Source organism: Daldinia caldariorum (assembly GCF_022478825.1).
Source record: "Daldinia caldariorum strain CBS 122874 unplaced genomic scaffold F4812scaffold_20, whole genome shotgun sequence".
Taxonomy (NCBI): Eukaryota; Fungi; Ascomycota; class Sordariomycetes; order Xylariales; family Hypoxylaceae; genus Daldinia; species Daldinia caldariorum.
Genome location: NW_025953056.1, coordinates 171802 through 187823, shown reverse-complemented (window position 1 = coordinate 187823; position 16022 = coordinate 171802). Strand labels below are relative to the sequence as shown.

Below are 16022 nucleotides of genomic sequence, written 5' to 3'. Positions count from 1 at the left end.
TACCTTATTTTTTTATATTTTTATACCCCAAACAACACAAAATATCAAACATTTTTACGTCTGTTTTTTGTTTCTTTCTACAACCCATAATATTTCACCCCCCCCCCCCCCCCCCCCCACGACAAATTTATTTTAGGTGCTTATTTTTTACGGTAATTGTGGCGGCTCCGTCATATGGCGTTACCCATGCTTCTAGAAACTCCATCGTGACTGGGGGTTACAGGTTATGTATCATTGACAGCCCTGTTTAACCTGCGTTTAACCTGCGTCTACTATGTACCTAAGGTATGTTTCAAGCCAAGACATCATCGTCGGAGGCTTAATGAAGACCTCGTTTGTATAACTAACGGGAATTATCCTTTTCTGTAATAGGTACGTGACCTACTTAGAGTAAATGTACAGTATACATTACATAGTATATTCCAAGGTTAATTAATATTTTGGGTATGTATAATAATATACCACGATGGTAATCAATGCGGCTACTTTTAATCATCTGACTTTCATCTTCTACTACCTAGGTAATGTACTATGTGATAAATATACGTACCGTGATAAGATTACCTAGGAAATCACTCTTTAACAGAGCTCCTAGTTAAAAGTCTGTCATAGTCGGCAGTGGTTGAAATTCAATTCCGATCACCACCTGCCCAATAGACGCTTCAGATGCTTCCCTTGAATTGCAACATGGTTCGATCGAGACGTTCGAAACTTTGCATATCTGCTGATGATTTTCGGATTCGCACTCGCAAGCATTTTCAGAGGGCAAGGTTACTCTTCGAAATATTTGATCGGATTCTTGATTTCGGACAAAACCCCGAGTTTGGTCGGCTCCTTGCGTCCTGGCTGGCGTGAGCTATGCAGTAACGGACATGTCCTTCTTTCTTAGGCGGGAAGGGCTTTGAACGGTGGGTAGGGAATGACGAATAAGACAAGCAGAAGCCCCGATGGCACCCTGACTGCACCCTGCGCTTCTGTCACCAACAAGTAAGGAAAAGAAATGCCCGTGGTCCCGTCATCTCCGTATCGTTGGTTGAGGACCCGGTTCGATCTGGATAATTCGTGACGGTTTTGGGAATCAAGGACGAGTCGGCGGATTATTCCGCTTTCCCTGTTGACATTTTCGACCTTGTAAACATACCTTAAATGATAGATAATGATTACTAAATAATAAACTTGAAAAGGGGAGGCTGTGCGCATAGAGCTAATTTGAATTTTGAATTAAGCTCTTGTAGAAATTAGAAATTAGAAGCTGAGTTCAGATTTGACATCGACTTTTAAAAAGTCCGTGTACGGGAAGCCATACACCATTACAATCCTCCACATTATAGGTTACCTACCTCCTAGGTACCTAACCTTAGGTACTTACGATACTTTACGTGGATATAGGTATGTTAGGTACAATATAATGCATGTACTATACGCGCCCTGATCTGGAAAAGATGTGCAATTATACACGCTAATATATCTCCTAAGGTACCTTACCTACTTAGACACACATCACATAGTACATGCAATAGGTACAACACATGCGCGTCTGCATTGCGTGTATGTACCTACCTTCTAAGCGACCTACCGTGCTGAACCACCTCCTACCTAAGAAGTACGCTACTTCCAACCTTCTGCTAATATTGCCTTTTGGCCTTCCTGCTACTTGCTACTGCCTTCTATTCTGCTAATTCTGCTAGCTCTTATTAGGTAAGGCCCTCCCCCCCAAAAAAGTCGTACGGTCTTAGAGTTTCGGGAAACTCCATTTTCGATTTGTCGCGAAACAAGCTCCAACCATTGTGCGCCAAAGAAAACCGCAGCTCTGCAGGTCCGTAACCTTTTTTTTTTCTTAGTCGCGGGCCTCCAAAGCTTCGTGTCGCCATGCCTCCAGGCCGTCCGCCGAAACGGCCTGGTGACGTTACCGATCTCGACCCTTCCGATGGCGCCGCCAAATGCAAGCTGCCTCGTTTGGACCGCGACCGTGCCGCTCCTAGCGATTTCTCGAGCGTCGTAAAGAGCAAGCTTCAATCCTACACGAGAACTGGACAAGCATGCGACCGGTGTAAGGTATGTTTTCAAATCCGATCGCCTAGCTACGGTAAAAAGAAAAAAGAAGAAAAAAAAGAAAAGGAGAAGAGAAAGATTGGAGGAACGAGAGACAACCGTTGCACCGAATCCCCCCCCCCCCTACGACAACCGTTCGTCGAGCTTAGCCATGCCGTGCTCCTTCACAACCCCCCCTTTGTCCAATACCAGCCAGCCGAGATCTAACGTAGATCATGCCAGGTTCGCAAAATCCGCTGCGATGCCCTACCAGAAGGCTGCTCGCATTGTATTAATCAAAATCTCGAATGTTACGTGACGGATCGAGTTACGGGTCGAACGGAGCGAAGAGGATATATGCAACAGCTAGAGCGTGAGAAGACGGACATGTTAAATCATATTCGAGAATTGGAAAAGTTGCTTTATCAAAATGGCGTTGAAATTAAACCCACTCGATCATTTTCGGAGGCCAACAATTCTATCGATGCGGGCGTTGATAATATGAGCGGTCAAATGCAGGATTCTATGGGAAAGACTCAATGGACTCAACCCGGATCGACTACTGCTTGGATGAAGGACCGAAATCGACTCTCGAATACACCCTACGCAAGTACATTACGTTTCGCCGTCGACCCAAGACCGACAGATGCTCATATAGGAGTTGGCGCGGACCAGGCTCCTCTAAGCTCTATCAAAGGCATGACTCTATCTATTCTCGGGAGTACCATAGATATCGGGTCGTTCGATGCACCTGACATGGACGAGCTTTCCCCTGACGCCCCGGCTCGCACTCCAGTCTATAATAAATCTGCTCAGGCTATGTTGCAGTCTGTTACGAATATCAACCCTCCGCTTCATGTCGACTATCCTCCTCGAGATGATGCTTTTACCTATGCCGAATGGTATTTCCTTATGATTTACCCCTTCCATCCAATCCTGCATAAACCTACTTTCATGACACTCGTAAGTATACCTAACATACTACTACGTTGAAATCTTGTTGGAAACTTATGTTAAATGATGGCCTCAGTTATCACGCCTTTATGACGAACCCAATTTTAAACCTACCGTAGCCGAAACCACTATGATTCATCTAGTATTTGCCTCGATATACCTCCAATACGGAATCAGGAACAGGGAACAACCAGAACAAAGAGCTCGCTTGAACGACCTATCTAATAAACATTATCACTATGCCTTGAGCAAGTTCTTCGACCTCTCTACATCCAAAACGCTCTATGACGTCCAAGCGTTAGCCATGCTCTGCGTACACACGATGCGGTTTCCCAAATCTAATACTAGTAATATGCTGAGCAACTACACCCTGGCAATGGCTGTCGAATTAAACTTGCACCGCGCCTGGAAGGGTCCGGGCGAGGAAACTAACCTCGAAAATGAGCTCAGAAAGCGGGTATGGTGGGCTATTGTTTCGACAGCTGTTACGCTGAACGGTCGAATGGGACGGCCGATGCCTATTCGGCTAGAAGATATCGATACCGAATTTCCGCAGACGATAGCGGATGAGCTTCTGACTGAAGATGGGGTCGATACGACGAGAACAGCTACGTGCCGCTACGAGATTGGTATCGCCGCCTTCAGAATATCAGCACTGTTTCTTGAGATGTACGCGAATATATACTGCGCAAGGAAAGACCCAAATCGGTACGTTCCGGTAATTGAGGCGCTCGAGGAGCAACTCGAAGCTTGGAGGGAAAACCTGCCTCCTGGGTTGAAGTATCGAGGCATGGGACAATCCGAACATGACCAATCTATGTTTGCTCTATACGCTGAATATATGGCCTTGGAATTTAGTAAGCCCACCCTGATTCTCGATGAGCTAGTTATGAATAACTATATGACTATATACCCTTGGAATTTCTTCCCCGTCAGGGTTCTATCTTTATCAGTTACTAACCAGGTGTTCATAAGGGATCACATTAAGACACCCGGCCGCTTGTATAACCAACGATCCAAAAATAATAGCTGAAAATACAAAGATATGCGAAGAGACGGCAAAAGATTTACTTGGAATCCTACATATACTGTACAAATTAAAATCTCTGGACACTACGTGGTATTGTCTTGCTATATATGTCACAGCAATATTTTCGACCTTGGTTGCGCACTGGGAGAGGCGGCATGAGACCAACGCGGCTGAGATTCAAGCCCTCCGCGAAGATATGAAGCTATGGTTAACTCTCCTCGCCGAAATTGGCAATATGATGGGTAAGTTTTACAATTCGCTTTCGAGCCTATAAGTCATCAATAACGTATCTAACAATTATAGACTGCGGCATGGGCCTTCGTGATGCAGTATCCTCCATCATAGACCGCACCGTCACTTGGATAGAGCATGCCCAAGTTCAAAAGACCAACGACCCTCCTCAACAACCACCTCTATCACAAGACCTAATTAAACAGTCCCCTCACTCGCCAGCCTACGTTAATCTACCCACAGCACCAAATTCTAATCCCGGCCATAATGAGACGGAACCTCTGAATGGCTCAGCAAGCCACGTCATCCCACCACAGCGCAGTAATTACTACACAGAGTCTGGTTCCGAGCCAGGAACATATCCCTCGCTTTCATACGCTGATTCGACTACCCATCCAACCAATGCTATCGCCTACGATCCAAATAACCCTTTCCTATATGCGCAAACAGCCGGACAGGTTGCCGTAGCTCATGCTCACGCGCATGCTCAGGCCCAGGCACAAGCACAAGCACAGGCACAGGCACAGGCACAGGCACAGGCACAAGCTCAGGCTCAAGCTCAAGTCCAAGCGGCGGATCATAATCCACTAACAACATTTGCTACACAGACGACGCAGATGACGCAACCAGCACACATAATGTGGCGGCAGCAGGCTTCTGGAGGAAACACCTGGCAAGACTGGACAGCCGCTATCGTGGAGAATCAGGAAAGATATAGCGCTACCGCTTTGATGTCCCTAGGTAGTTCCGATCCGAGACCCGGCGCACACGTCGACGGCACCGGAGCCAACGGGTTGGGTATGGCGGTACCTATGAACGGAACCCCTACGACCACCACCACAGCCACCATGCAATGGCCGTTGCTTCTATTTTCGGACGGGGTTGGCGGTACTTAACAATCGGGGTCATTTTATACCAAATTTTCTTAGCCGACTTTGCAAGCGATCTAGAGTGTTTATAATTACGGGTGAGGCAGGCGTCTAGATGAATTTTTTTTACCATCTCTCACGAGCGCGCATTTGTCTTTTAAGGGGTGGAGTTGGTGGGAGGATATCGTCTATTTTTACGAACAGCTTGAAACCTTTGTCCAGGGGAATTTGTGGATATTTGGTTTGTTTTTTCCAAAAACGGAGTTTAGGGGGGAATGGGGGGGCGTTAAGTCATCCGAGAAGGGTTTACTTGTTGACGAAGCTCACGTGTACTTATACGACAAAGCCTGCCTAGGTAGGTAGGAAGGGGCTTTTATGAATGGTGGCCAAGTGTTGTTTGTATATCTAGACCTTGTACATAAAAACTTTTAAGGGGGAGAGGGTAGTCTTCGCGGTCTGGAGACTGCAGACGAGACGGCGAACGGGAATGAAGGCAGGAAGCCCCTTGATATTTAAAATCGGAATTGAATATATTATAAGGTACTACCAAGATGCCAATTGCTCGACTACACCAGATTGACAACGTCTCTATAAGAGGTATGTATTGTTGCGTTAATACCCCCTATTTTGGAAGGAGAAGAAAAAAGGAAAAGAAAAGAAGAAGACTACCTACGTTCCGATCGCGATCGCGATCGCTTCTTTCTAAGAAAAGCTAATCCGGATCATACATACAACGACGACGACGAATCCCCTTGCCAAGCCCCTCATGCATGCATGCAAAGAAAGAAAGCAGCAGACGCAGAGTAGATCCGGCAAAGTTGGCCGGCCGGGTGGCGGTGTCGGGATGCTACATGATCGATGCGGAGGACCGCTGCTGGCTGCCCCTTCTTCTCCTTCTCCTGGCTTGGCGACACCGACACCGGGTGCATGCATCCTTTCTTTTTTTTTTTTTTTTTTTTTTTTTTTTTTTTTTTTCTGTTCGGTATATCTGGATGGCGTACGTGCGGCGCCTTGCATACCTTAGGTGTAGGTACCGAGCTGTGTCGCGGCAAGCCACTTACTTACCTCTCGTCTGCCCGTTCGTTCCTGAGCAGAAAGATCGTAGTGTGTTTGGGAGGGGGAGGGTATTGAACGGTTAGAACGTAGAAGGGACAGGCTGCTCTGTGTATCGCGAAGATCGGGTGGGAGGGGGGAGTTCAGTTAAAGTGACACTTGTGCTTGGGAAGGGCGTCGCGAAGCGAACTGGGGATGTGTGTCTCGTCTCGTTGTGTTACTGTCGGATGGTGGTCAGTCACCCTGGCGCGATGGATTGGGGGTGTATCTCTTTGGATGGTTCTAGACTTCGGAGGGTTGGGTGATCCGGAGCTGGAACAGAATGGACTTCTTGAAAGCTTATCTTTTTCTGTGATGTTTTTCTTTGCCGGTTATTTTCGACGGTTGTTGCATTAGTTTCTGATTGGATGAAGCTGCCTCTGTCTTATGGGTCTGTCCTCGCTGCTGCTTTTTACTTCCCGTTGTCTCCTTTTTGGCTCAGCAGCTAGGTCTGAAAGATGAATCCAGCATAGAGGGGATATCTATTTGTTATAGCTTGAGCATCTGTGGGAATTATCGCCGTGTATGATGTTAATGTCAGTTCAAGCTCCAATCTCTACTTGACAGATACAATTATCTACCTAGACTTCATATTCAGAATAAGTCACACTTTTATTAATCGGAAAAGCGTCTATTACGACTGCTTTGCGATCTGATAGAATATTACTGTGTAAAATATTTATGCTTATGAAATCTACTTCCTTACAGTTTGCCTTATTAACATGAGGACTCACGATTGAACTTCGAAATAATTATATTATGGGATGTAAAACCCCTACCCTATCGACTTACGTCTCTATCTTGCGGCTATCTAGCCAATGAATTCCGGTCTCAGTCGACTTCAGATGGCCGGTACTACCGAAAGAAAAAAAGGCAAACGAGTTACACGAAATGTTTTGTATTCGTATAGTCGGCTACGACAACGGCTCTGAGTTCTTACCCACACCTAAGCTCTCGGTCGGCTCACCCTACATTCTGTTTCAAAATCATTATTGTTTTGGCTGCTCTCACAAGAGATCCTTACCCGTGGATTCGCTTCTCTCGTGCCGCTTCACAACGACCACTACGAGCACGAGGGGAAGCTCACCGCCCACACGAGGCTGGATCATACTCGCAACGGGATGGCTTACACGAGATGCTTTGAATTCGTTGCTTTAGCGTTGGAAGAGGAATACCCGAAGAAAATAAGAAGCTCTTGCGAGGTTACCATGGCTACCATTACGGCATGATGAGGTGAGTAGCGGTGAAAGAAGCATGGCCACAGAAAAATCATGGGATGGAGCAGTATTGCTATGCTATTTTCGTGCTGTAACTATTCCATAACGCTTCCGTCCCACGAAACGGATCAGGATTTGAGTCAAAAGTGGACGTCGGCGAGTACAAAAACTGTCTATCAACCAAACGAACCGGTATACAAAAACCGTTTCTGACTAAGGGGGGAGGGGGGGAGAGATTGTGATACCCTCGCCTAAACTTCATACGAAATCATCTTAGATCTTGGTCGCGAAGCTATATTTGATATGGGAGGCAGTTCTCTCTCTCTCCATATATATCTCTTCTTTGCAGGTCATCACTGAAGTAAAGGACTTGCTAGATACAGCAACGGTCTCTCCCCAACATCTCGACTTATATGAGACGATATACATCAACAAAAAGCAAAAAGATGCATTCCTCAAGCTCCTTCGCCCTCGCCCTCGCCATCTGCGGCGGTGTAGTCGCCCTAGCCGTCCCGTCCAGCACGATCGCGGGCCCGGCGACCCCCGTCGCCGCAGCGTGGGCGCCTTCCGACTCGCCGGACTGCACTACGATCGAGGAGTACTGCAAGTGCAAGGACGAGTATGATTTACCCCTTTTCCCCTTTCCCCTTTCCCCTTTCCCCCTTTTCCCCTAATCCTCCTACTCCCCCCCTGAAGCCGTACGAGGTACATAAATAAAAGTGCTTTGATATTATCCTAAGGCACACCTAATTAATCTACCCGTATAGCGACTTCCAATGCGAGACCAACCCGAATTGCGAGTGGTGCCGCGACCACAACGCCTGGGGCGACCAGAACCCGACGTCGTCGGCGAAGGCCTAGATGACGTGGGAAAATACAATACCATCTACTTTTTTATTTTTTCTGTCTATTTGCGTTCGAGGTAGTAATAAGGAGGAGGGTATACTGCTTACTAGATGAGCGAAAAAAAAAATAAGTTGGAAAGTTTGGATGATGACGTTAAACGAACGATGGGATTTTTTTTTCCTTTACTTTATTTTCCTGTGTTATTTAGGTACTTTTTATGATTTCCTTAAAACCCCGAGGTCAAGTTTTCATCTTTTGGCTGTTATTTTTTGGTATCAAGGGGGCACCAAAAAGGGGAGAGGGGAGTAACTATAACCGCAAATAATACGACACAAGAAAAAAAGAATCAACATCACATCACTACTACAACATCTCCTTTTGCACCAGATTTATTCGAAGCTGTTGCTGCCGGATGGATTCCTATACAACGCGAATCCCGAGGCCCGCGCAGGCAAAGGCCTCGAGTCGCTCACTTATACTACAATAATACAGAGATTAGGCTTTTTTCTTTTTTATCTCGACGTGTATCCCTCCGTCTTTCTCTCCTTTCTCTCCTTTCCCCGAGGTTACTTCCCTCCATCCCTTTTTCCTTTACAGGGACAACCTTCAGATATATGATATGAGCACGTTTATCTTCAGCCGCGTAGTAGTAATAGTGCCTCCCCTGAACTTTTTATAATATAATCCTTCCCATGCAAGAAAAAAAAATAATGCCACTGCTTCAAGAGTAGAGTTTCGTTCCGGGGGTAATGTGGTAATGGTGGTAGTGATGGTGGCAGCAGCAGCAGCAGGTGACTGTTCTTATAGTTCCCTCTTATACAACCGTGATGCGACCAATTAGACGCCTCCCGATAAGACGTTCCCCATATCATACATTTTCCGTAGATTACATACATTTAAACCCCCCTTCTCCCTTACGCCTCCTTTTTAGGCTCGGTGGAATTTTCTGACTGTTTCGTGGGTAGGAACCAGCTCGTGAAGGACGACTTCATGCTGCTCATAGCCTCGGCTTGCATCTTCTCTGTCGCCATCTGCTCTTCCTTCAGCCACTTCTCGCCGTTCTCGCGGATCTGTTGTTCCATCATCTCGTAGTTGCGCCGACCCCTTTCTCGAGCGATATCCTGCAGCATCTTGCCTTGCGCAAAAGCTTCGCTCGGGCTGATATCGCCATCTACGGGGACCATCATGCTCATGTTGCTCGGCTTCAATCCTAGCATATTTCCCAGAGCGCCTATTCCGCTCTTTCGTTTCCTCTTCTCGCTTTCGTACCGCTTCTGGAACTCGGCACGCGTTATGGCTTCTCGGCGTGCAAACTCGGTCGGGATATGCTTGCCTTCGAAAGACTTGAGCACGTCGCGCACATCCTTATACTGCATGGTGTGAATATACTCGAGGAAAGGAACCAACGCAACAAGTTCCTTGTCCTTCGGGTCGCCGGTCCACTTATTAAGTATGATGGCGTTTTCGGGTTGATTCCGGACATGCTCGGGTTTCGTATCGATTATAATGACTTTGGAGAGGTCACGGTTTAAATACGATAAATCCTATGATATTGATATTGCGATTTAGCGACATTGGACAAAAAAGCGGACGCGGGAAAGAGATAGGAAGAAAGAGATTGGAACTAACCTTGACAATCTCGCCGTCTTTATATTTAGTAGCTTCTCTAAATAAGGGCCACATGATGAATCGGAACGGATCCAACTTTCGGACTATGGGTTCTCCAATAGCGTAAGGAACGCTTGTAAACAAGACCAGCTCGTAGTACTGGCTGAGGTAATGTAAGAAGTAATCGACGCCAGGACGCTTCGCGATTCGCCAACCGTGCTCCCTCGTCCACTCGCTGTGTACTAGCAGATCCTCGAGACTGATGCAGAGCGTATAAGGTCGCTCAAACATGGGATCGGGGTCGGGCAGCAGCTTCTCGAATGCCGGTTCACTGTAATAACTCTTAACGTCTCCAAATCGGGCCGTCATTCTCTTCCACCACAACCCAAGCGACCAGCCGTTAGGAATATCGGTATGCACTTTAGCTTCCTCCTCATCCCAGTTCCGTCCGAGATAAGCCAAGACGACAATGCCCAGACCGAGTGAGACAAGGTATAAGCGATTGGCCAACTTGTCTCTTTGCTTGTCTCTCGAGCTTACATACGCCGAGGCAGGGAGTTCTCCACGACCGCGACCACCAGCCTGAGGTTCGGGCGACTCCTCAATCGCTGAAAGCGCCGCCTTGTCGGTAGCGCCGCTGGTCTCATACTCGAGTGTTGAAGGGATACCTTGTGTTAGATCGGGAAGAGAGCTTAAGTCAGGTTTCGAGGCAGCGGATTCGGGTTCGGCGCTTTTCGAAGACTGTGCGGGCTGAGACTGAGCAGCGCCGGCGTTAGGCGGGGGTTGATCAGGAGGAGATTTCGGATTCGGATTCGGATTCGAACTCGTCGTATTTGGCGGCACTTTTTGAGATTTATCATCGGCCATACCTCGCACCCATATCGGAGCTGTCCTACTGATTGGAATTGCTCGGCTGGAAACTCTAGAAAACGTCGGAGTTGCTATGGCTGATCTTGAGAGCGCCGGTAATCGCGCAGAGCGCGCGAAGGCTCTAGATAACATGACGTAGGGTCACGGATAGGATCACAGACCTTGTTGCGCGAGTTCAAGCAGGCAACTTTAGGGTCTACTATAATAGATCACCTTAGTTATCGCCGTCAATGCGTATTCACAGATTCCAAATTCTGCACAACGCGATGCGATGAGGTGCGGCTTAAAACCAGAGACTTAACCGTTGAAAAGACTTTCCTTTCAACTAAACGGGAGAAAGATTGAATAACGGCTGGTGGAAAACTTGAGAGTACACCCTAGATGCTTGACCCTACTCGATTTACAGCCCGCAGCCCGCAGCCCGCAGCACGATTAAAAAAAAAAGATAAAGGCGATAAAAGGTTGCAAACCCGAATTCCAATTTTTTTTTCTGTTACCGAAGTTCTGCCGCACGACGTAAGTTTCGTACCACCATGGTAAGAGAGATAAACTTTAGCAGCATTAGTCTAGGGCACTATGTACCTAGACCTCTAGGCCCTAGGCTCTATCATAGTGTATGTACCGGGATAGGTACCTTACGGGGATCCGCGGGAACCAGTAAACCGTGTATATACGGTTTGAAATTTTTAACCGATATAATACAATTAAATTTGTTAAAATATTTCAAATACTAGACGTTGATGTTTCTCAACGTCTACAGGTCCTTTGATATTTAATCGTATCTAAATATTTAGAAAATATGAAAGCGTTTATTTTTTGTAAGCGTTTGAATATCTTAGAGTTTCCTAAGGTCTTATTATGTAAGAGCTCTTCTAAGAGGTAAGAGCCTTTCCAAGAGGAAGCTACAATACCTCTTTACCTACCTTGATATATTAAAATAAGGTAGCTTCTCGTACGCGCGTGTAACGTAATTCGTAATAGCCATTATGGTCAAGGTAGTAGATCCATGCTTAGAAGTAAACCACGTAGAAGTAAACCATGTACATGCAAGTAAACATGTAAACGTACAAGTAAACCACCATACAAGGTAATAGTTCGAATTTAAGGCTAAGCAAATAAATCTTTTTTTTTTTTTTTTCAATTTAACTTAGTTACTGTTACTGCTACTGCTACCTATTACTATTACCTTACTGCAGCTAAACCGCAACCTAATGGTTTATATTACCTAAACGTCATATGATTTAAGCGTTTAAAAAATTCTCAAACGTTTGAAAATGTAAACGTTTATATATGTATGCGTTTATTTTTTTTTTTAAAAAATGTTAAAACGCCTTTAAATATTTATATTTTTGAACGCTCGATCAGCTATTCAGGAATTTTTAAGCGTTTATTTTTTTCGTACTGTAATGCAACGGTCATAACACGGTTTACTGGGATCGTTAGATGCTGGTATGGTACCTTAATTCTCGAAGACTCCGTGCATCGGTATCAGTTTTCTCCGTTACGTATAGTCCCACATCACGTCATTGAGGATTCCATTTCCATGGCTCGGATTATATAGGTACAGAGTGACTTTTCACGCACAAGTTTATAGCTTATAGCGACTTGAATGAAATAGTAATATGGAAGCAGAAATTACAATGAACTGAAAGTTCAGTTATCAAATTATATATACCTAGGTTAGGTACTAGACATGTATTATACACCTAGACTCTCTGGCGCAACCTCTTAAACACCCTTATCAACTACACCTAATTTAGGTAGGTACAGGTACAGGTATACCGGCACACCCCGCCACCCGTCTTCCCCGAATCACTTGACTTTGAACCCCACTTAGCCGATTGTCTAATGTCATCAATGAGCAGTACCTAGGTACATAGTATTGTACAAGTACTAAATCGATCGAGTAAGTTGTCTGACCAATATCGGATTGAATCAACGAACCTCCTTCTCTAACTTCCCTACCACAAGGCACGAGTACCAATACTTTAGTATTTTAACTTCCACTACTTAATCATCGCTCGTTCCGGTTCTCTTCTGCCGGTCACTTTCCCCTCCCTCTTTTTCGAAAGGCAATTGAAAACTCCTATTTATTCTGGCTGCCGACTTCTTAGCCTATTTGTCAGTTTGTCAGGACTACTCAATCAACCACTTCTCTTATGAATTACACCGCATACCACCGACTTCCTTCGTCCAACATGTCTGCCAAGAGCGCTGCGTTCTAGAGGGTGGTTGCAGTCGTTGAAGTATCGCGATGGCACCACCCTCGGAATGCCACCTTGTACCTCGATTTAATCACCAATTGCCCTAATTTAAGTAGGGGCGAACCTTTAGAAAATCGATTCTGACCTAGACCTTTTTTATTTTTTTTATCGTCAAACATCGCCTCACTCCTAATAAGTCTTACATTGACTGGTCGCGTGACAATCCTTTCGCCCTGCTCCTATCGCCACATCGTATCTCTTCTACAGTCTTACGATAGGTAACTCGCTACATACGGAATTATATACACAACAAACAAACAATGCGCCATAAACCTAGCAAATCAAAGGGCTCGCGGGTTGCGGCGCCAACCTCGGGCCCGACTCCTATCTCTTCCGTCCTTACCACTCCGCTTAGTTCGGCCTACCCTTCGGCCAACGTTTCCGAAGCCGAGCACGACATTTTAGACGAGGTATCGAATTTACCGATTGGCGCTCTTACTCTGGGTGCTTCGGTATCGACCCTGCGCAAACCGAAACGGGAGAAGCCGCGACCTTTTCGATTCCTCGAACTACCAACGGAATTGCGCCTAAAGGTGTACGAGTACCATTTCGTTAATACCGGCGGCGTCCTCGACCTTGATCCGGACAACCATAAGAGGATCCATCAAAAACTAGCCATCCTGCGAACCTGTAGTACTATATACCAGGAAGCATCCTACTTTTTCTACAGCACACACCCTGTGCGAATCTTTCCGACGCACCCTGGACGTTACTTCAAAACCAAGAAACCGCTCTTGGCCCGTATGAAGCCATGTCAACGAGCCAGCCTAACCTCTCTCGAGCTACGCTTGGGGCCGGGTTGGAGTAACCCTCCTAAGGGCTGGGCGGTAAATGAGGCGTTGGGATTATCGGACTGCGTAAATACTACCAAGATCACAGTTTACATCGAGTGCGATCCAGGAAACGACTTCTTCCAGGGGTTCCGTCAACCGGACAACTTCTATGAACGATTCTCGAAAAATCTGTTGACCAATGTTCTCAACGAGATGCCGTGGGTCGAACGCATCGAGTTTGAAGCATGGCTCAACGTGAAGAAGTCAGGTGCTCTTATGCGCGGGCTAATCGACCTTGTGCAATCCCGAGGACTGAAGATTATCTGGGGTAAGGAGAGAGGATGGACCGATGCGGACGAGGTGGAACCACCTCCGGTGTTGGACCTCAATGCTCCTCTGATCCAGAATCAACAAGGCAATGCGGGTATCATGGTCGCAGCGTAAGACCAAGATAGCAGATTACGTATCGAAAGTATGACGGTTCTTTACTACCTTAGCTACCTAGGTACCTAGGTCCTAGGTAGTTATTGTTTACTTTGGCGATGATTACGATAGCTTGTATCACGAAATTCACCCCTCGATTGGGTATTATAGCGGCGTTAGGCAGCATTGATAGCAACTCAATTAAAATTCATGTATCATCTTTTACACACCTCTATTATTAATTATCGTGTGCCTACCTAATTTAGGTACCTCTTATATGTGTTGAGTGGGTATGTGATATGTCGTAATTTTTGATAGTTAAACAGAATAATTACCTAGGGACCTAGGGTAGGTATCTAAAGTATTAAGATTTAGATATTATTGACGAGATTTGATTTCTACGTAGTATACGAATTATACGTGTAATTATGTCTAGAACTAATACGTCTTCGTCTAGAGTATATCTTTTTCGGGTAAGTTGGAGAGGGACGTACATAGTAGCTGCAAAGTTGGTCTGGGGAAGGTAGCACAGAACCCCACCAAAAATTTCTAACGGATATAGAGAAGCTTTTAAATGTTTTCAGCTAACAACAAACAATTTCAAACCCAGCAAGAATAAAACACAAACGGTCGTCAAATCACATTCTTTAGGTACCTAAACTAGATTTGTATGATCTCATAAGGATACCGATAAGGAAACATAAAAAAGGGAGGAGAGAGAAGAAGAAAGGAAAAAAAAAAAGGCAGGAAAAATGCCCCTCGATACGTCAACCTACAACCTCGCTCTCCTGCGCATCGACGGCCGCCGATGGAACGAGCTGCGCCAATTACGCGGCCAGATCCGGACGCAAGCCGCCGCTGATGGCTCCTCGTACCTAGAGATGGGAAACACCAAGATCATGTGCGTGGTCACCGGCCCAAGTGAGGAAGGCAAGCGACGCAACCAAGGCGCGTCTTCCGCCTCCTCGACGTCCGCGTCCGCGACCAACGGCGCGGATATCCTCGTTAGCGTCGTCGTGGGCGGGTTTAGCACCGTGGATAGGAAGAAGAGGGCGAGAAGCGATAAGTATGTCGTCACATTTTTCTTAACAGACACCCGAGAAAACTGCCAAGGCTTTTTTTTTTTTTTTAAAAAAAAAAAGGAAAAAAAGAAGACGAAATAAAACCAAACACTAACAACTCCCCCAAACAGGCGCATTCAAGAACTCCAAGCCACCCTCGCCAAATCTCTCGCCGCGGTCTTACACACGCACCTATTCCCGCGCTCGACCATATCGCTATCGCTGCACATCCTCTCCCAAGACGGCAGCCTGCTAGCGTGCCTGATCAACGCGGCGACGCTCGCGCTCGTCGACGCCGGCGTCCCCATGACGGACTACCTCGTGGCGTGCAGCGCGGGCAGCACGTCGTCGCACGCGGCGGGCGACGAGCGCGCCGACCCGCTCATCGACCTGAACAACCAGGAGGAGCAGGAGCTGCCGTTCCTGACTGTCGGTACTCTGGGCGCCTCCGACAAGGTCGTCGTGCTCGTCTGCGAGAGCAGGGTCCAGGTCAGCAGGCTGGAGGGGATGATGGTCGCCGCCGCCGACGGCTGCGCGAACATCCGCTCGTACCTCGATTCGGTCGTGAGGGAGAAGGGGCACAGGATGGTGGCTGAGGGCGCGGTGGAGAAGGGTGCTACTATGGATATTGATGTTTAGGTTATCGCGAAGGAGTTACGGTTGGTTGGTGGCATAGCTAGTGTTGAGTACCTAACGTACCTAGGTTATTCGGGCCCCAAAAGACTCATTTGCTCACGGGTAAGTCGACACTTT

The 16022-nt window shown here is 46.6% G+C and overlaps 5 protein-coding genes across 5 annotated transcripts; 4 read left to right on the top strand and 1 right to left on the bottom strand.

Annotated features, from left to right (window-relative positions):
• Positions 1–1869: 1869 nt before the first annotated feature.
• F4812DRAFT_452966 (fungal-specific transcription factor domain-containing protein) lies at positions 1870–5142 on the top strand (the record flags this gene model as incomplete). The annotated part of the gene is made up of 6 exons (XM_047936416.1): positions 1870–2055; positions 2275–2994; positions 3062–3842; positions 3961–4257; positions 4319–4710; positions 4786–5142. The coding sequence occupies 6 exons, from the start codon at positions 1870–1872 to the stop codon at positions 5140–5142; spliced, it is 2733 nt and encodes a 910-aa protein (XP_047786652.1).
• A 2728-nt stretch (positions 5143–7870) lies between these two features.
• On the top strand, positions 7871–8285 carry F4812DRAFT_462751 (uncharacterized protein; the record flags this gene model as incomplete). The annotated part of the gene is made up of 2 exons (XM_047938095.1): positions 7871–8043; positions 8192–8285. 2 exons carry the CDS (start codon positions 7871–7873, stop codon positions 8283–8285), a joined length of 267 nt encoding a protein of 88 aa, XP_047786651.1.
• A 360-nt stretch (positions 8286–8645) lies between these two features.
• F4812DRAFT_443027 (NIF-domain-containing protein) lies at positions 8646–11191 on the bottom strand. The gene is made up of 2 exons (XM_047935369.1): positions 9900–11191; positions 8646–9814 (listed from the first exon to the last, which is right to left on the bottom strand). The coding sequence occupies exons 1-2, from the start codon at positions 10878–10880 to the stop codon at positions 9185–9187; spliced, it is 1611 nt and encodes a 536-aa protein (XP_047786650.1). The 5' UTR covers positions 10881–11191; the 3' UTR covers positions 8646–9184.
• Positions 11192–13272: 2081 nt separating this feature from the next.
• Positions 13273–14229, top strand: F4812DRAFT_462749 (uncharacterized protein; the record flags this gene model as incomplete). The annotated part of the gene is made up of 1 exon (XM_047938094.1): positions 13273–14229. One exon carries the CDS (start codon positions 13273–13275, stop codon positions 14227–14229), a length of 957 nt encoding a protein of 318 aa, XP_047786649.1.
• A 603-nt stretch (positions 14230–14832) lies between these two features.
• On the top strand, positions 14833–15965 carry F4812DRAFT_207727 (ribosomal protein S5 domain 2-like protein). Its single transcript, XM_047930306.1, has 2 exons — positions 14833–15274; positions 15401–15965. Exons 1-2 carry the CDS (start codon positions 14961–14963, stop codon positions 15906–15908), a joined length of 822 nt encoding a protein of 273 aa, XP_047786648.1. The 5' UTR covers positions 14833–14960; the 3' UTR covers positions 15909–15965.
• Positions 15966–16022: the final 57 nt, after the last annotated feature.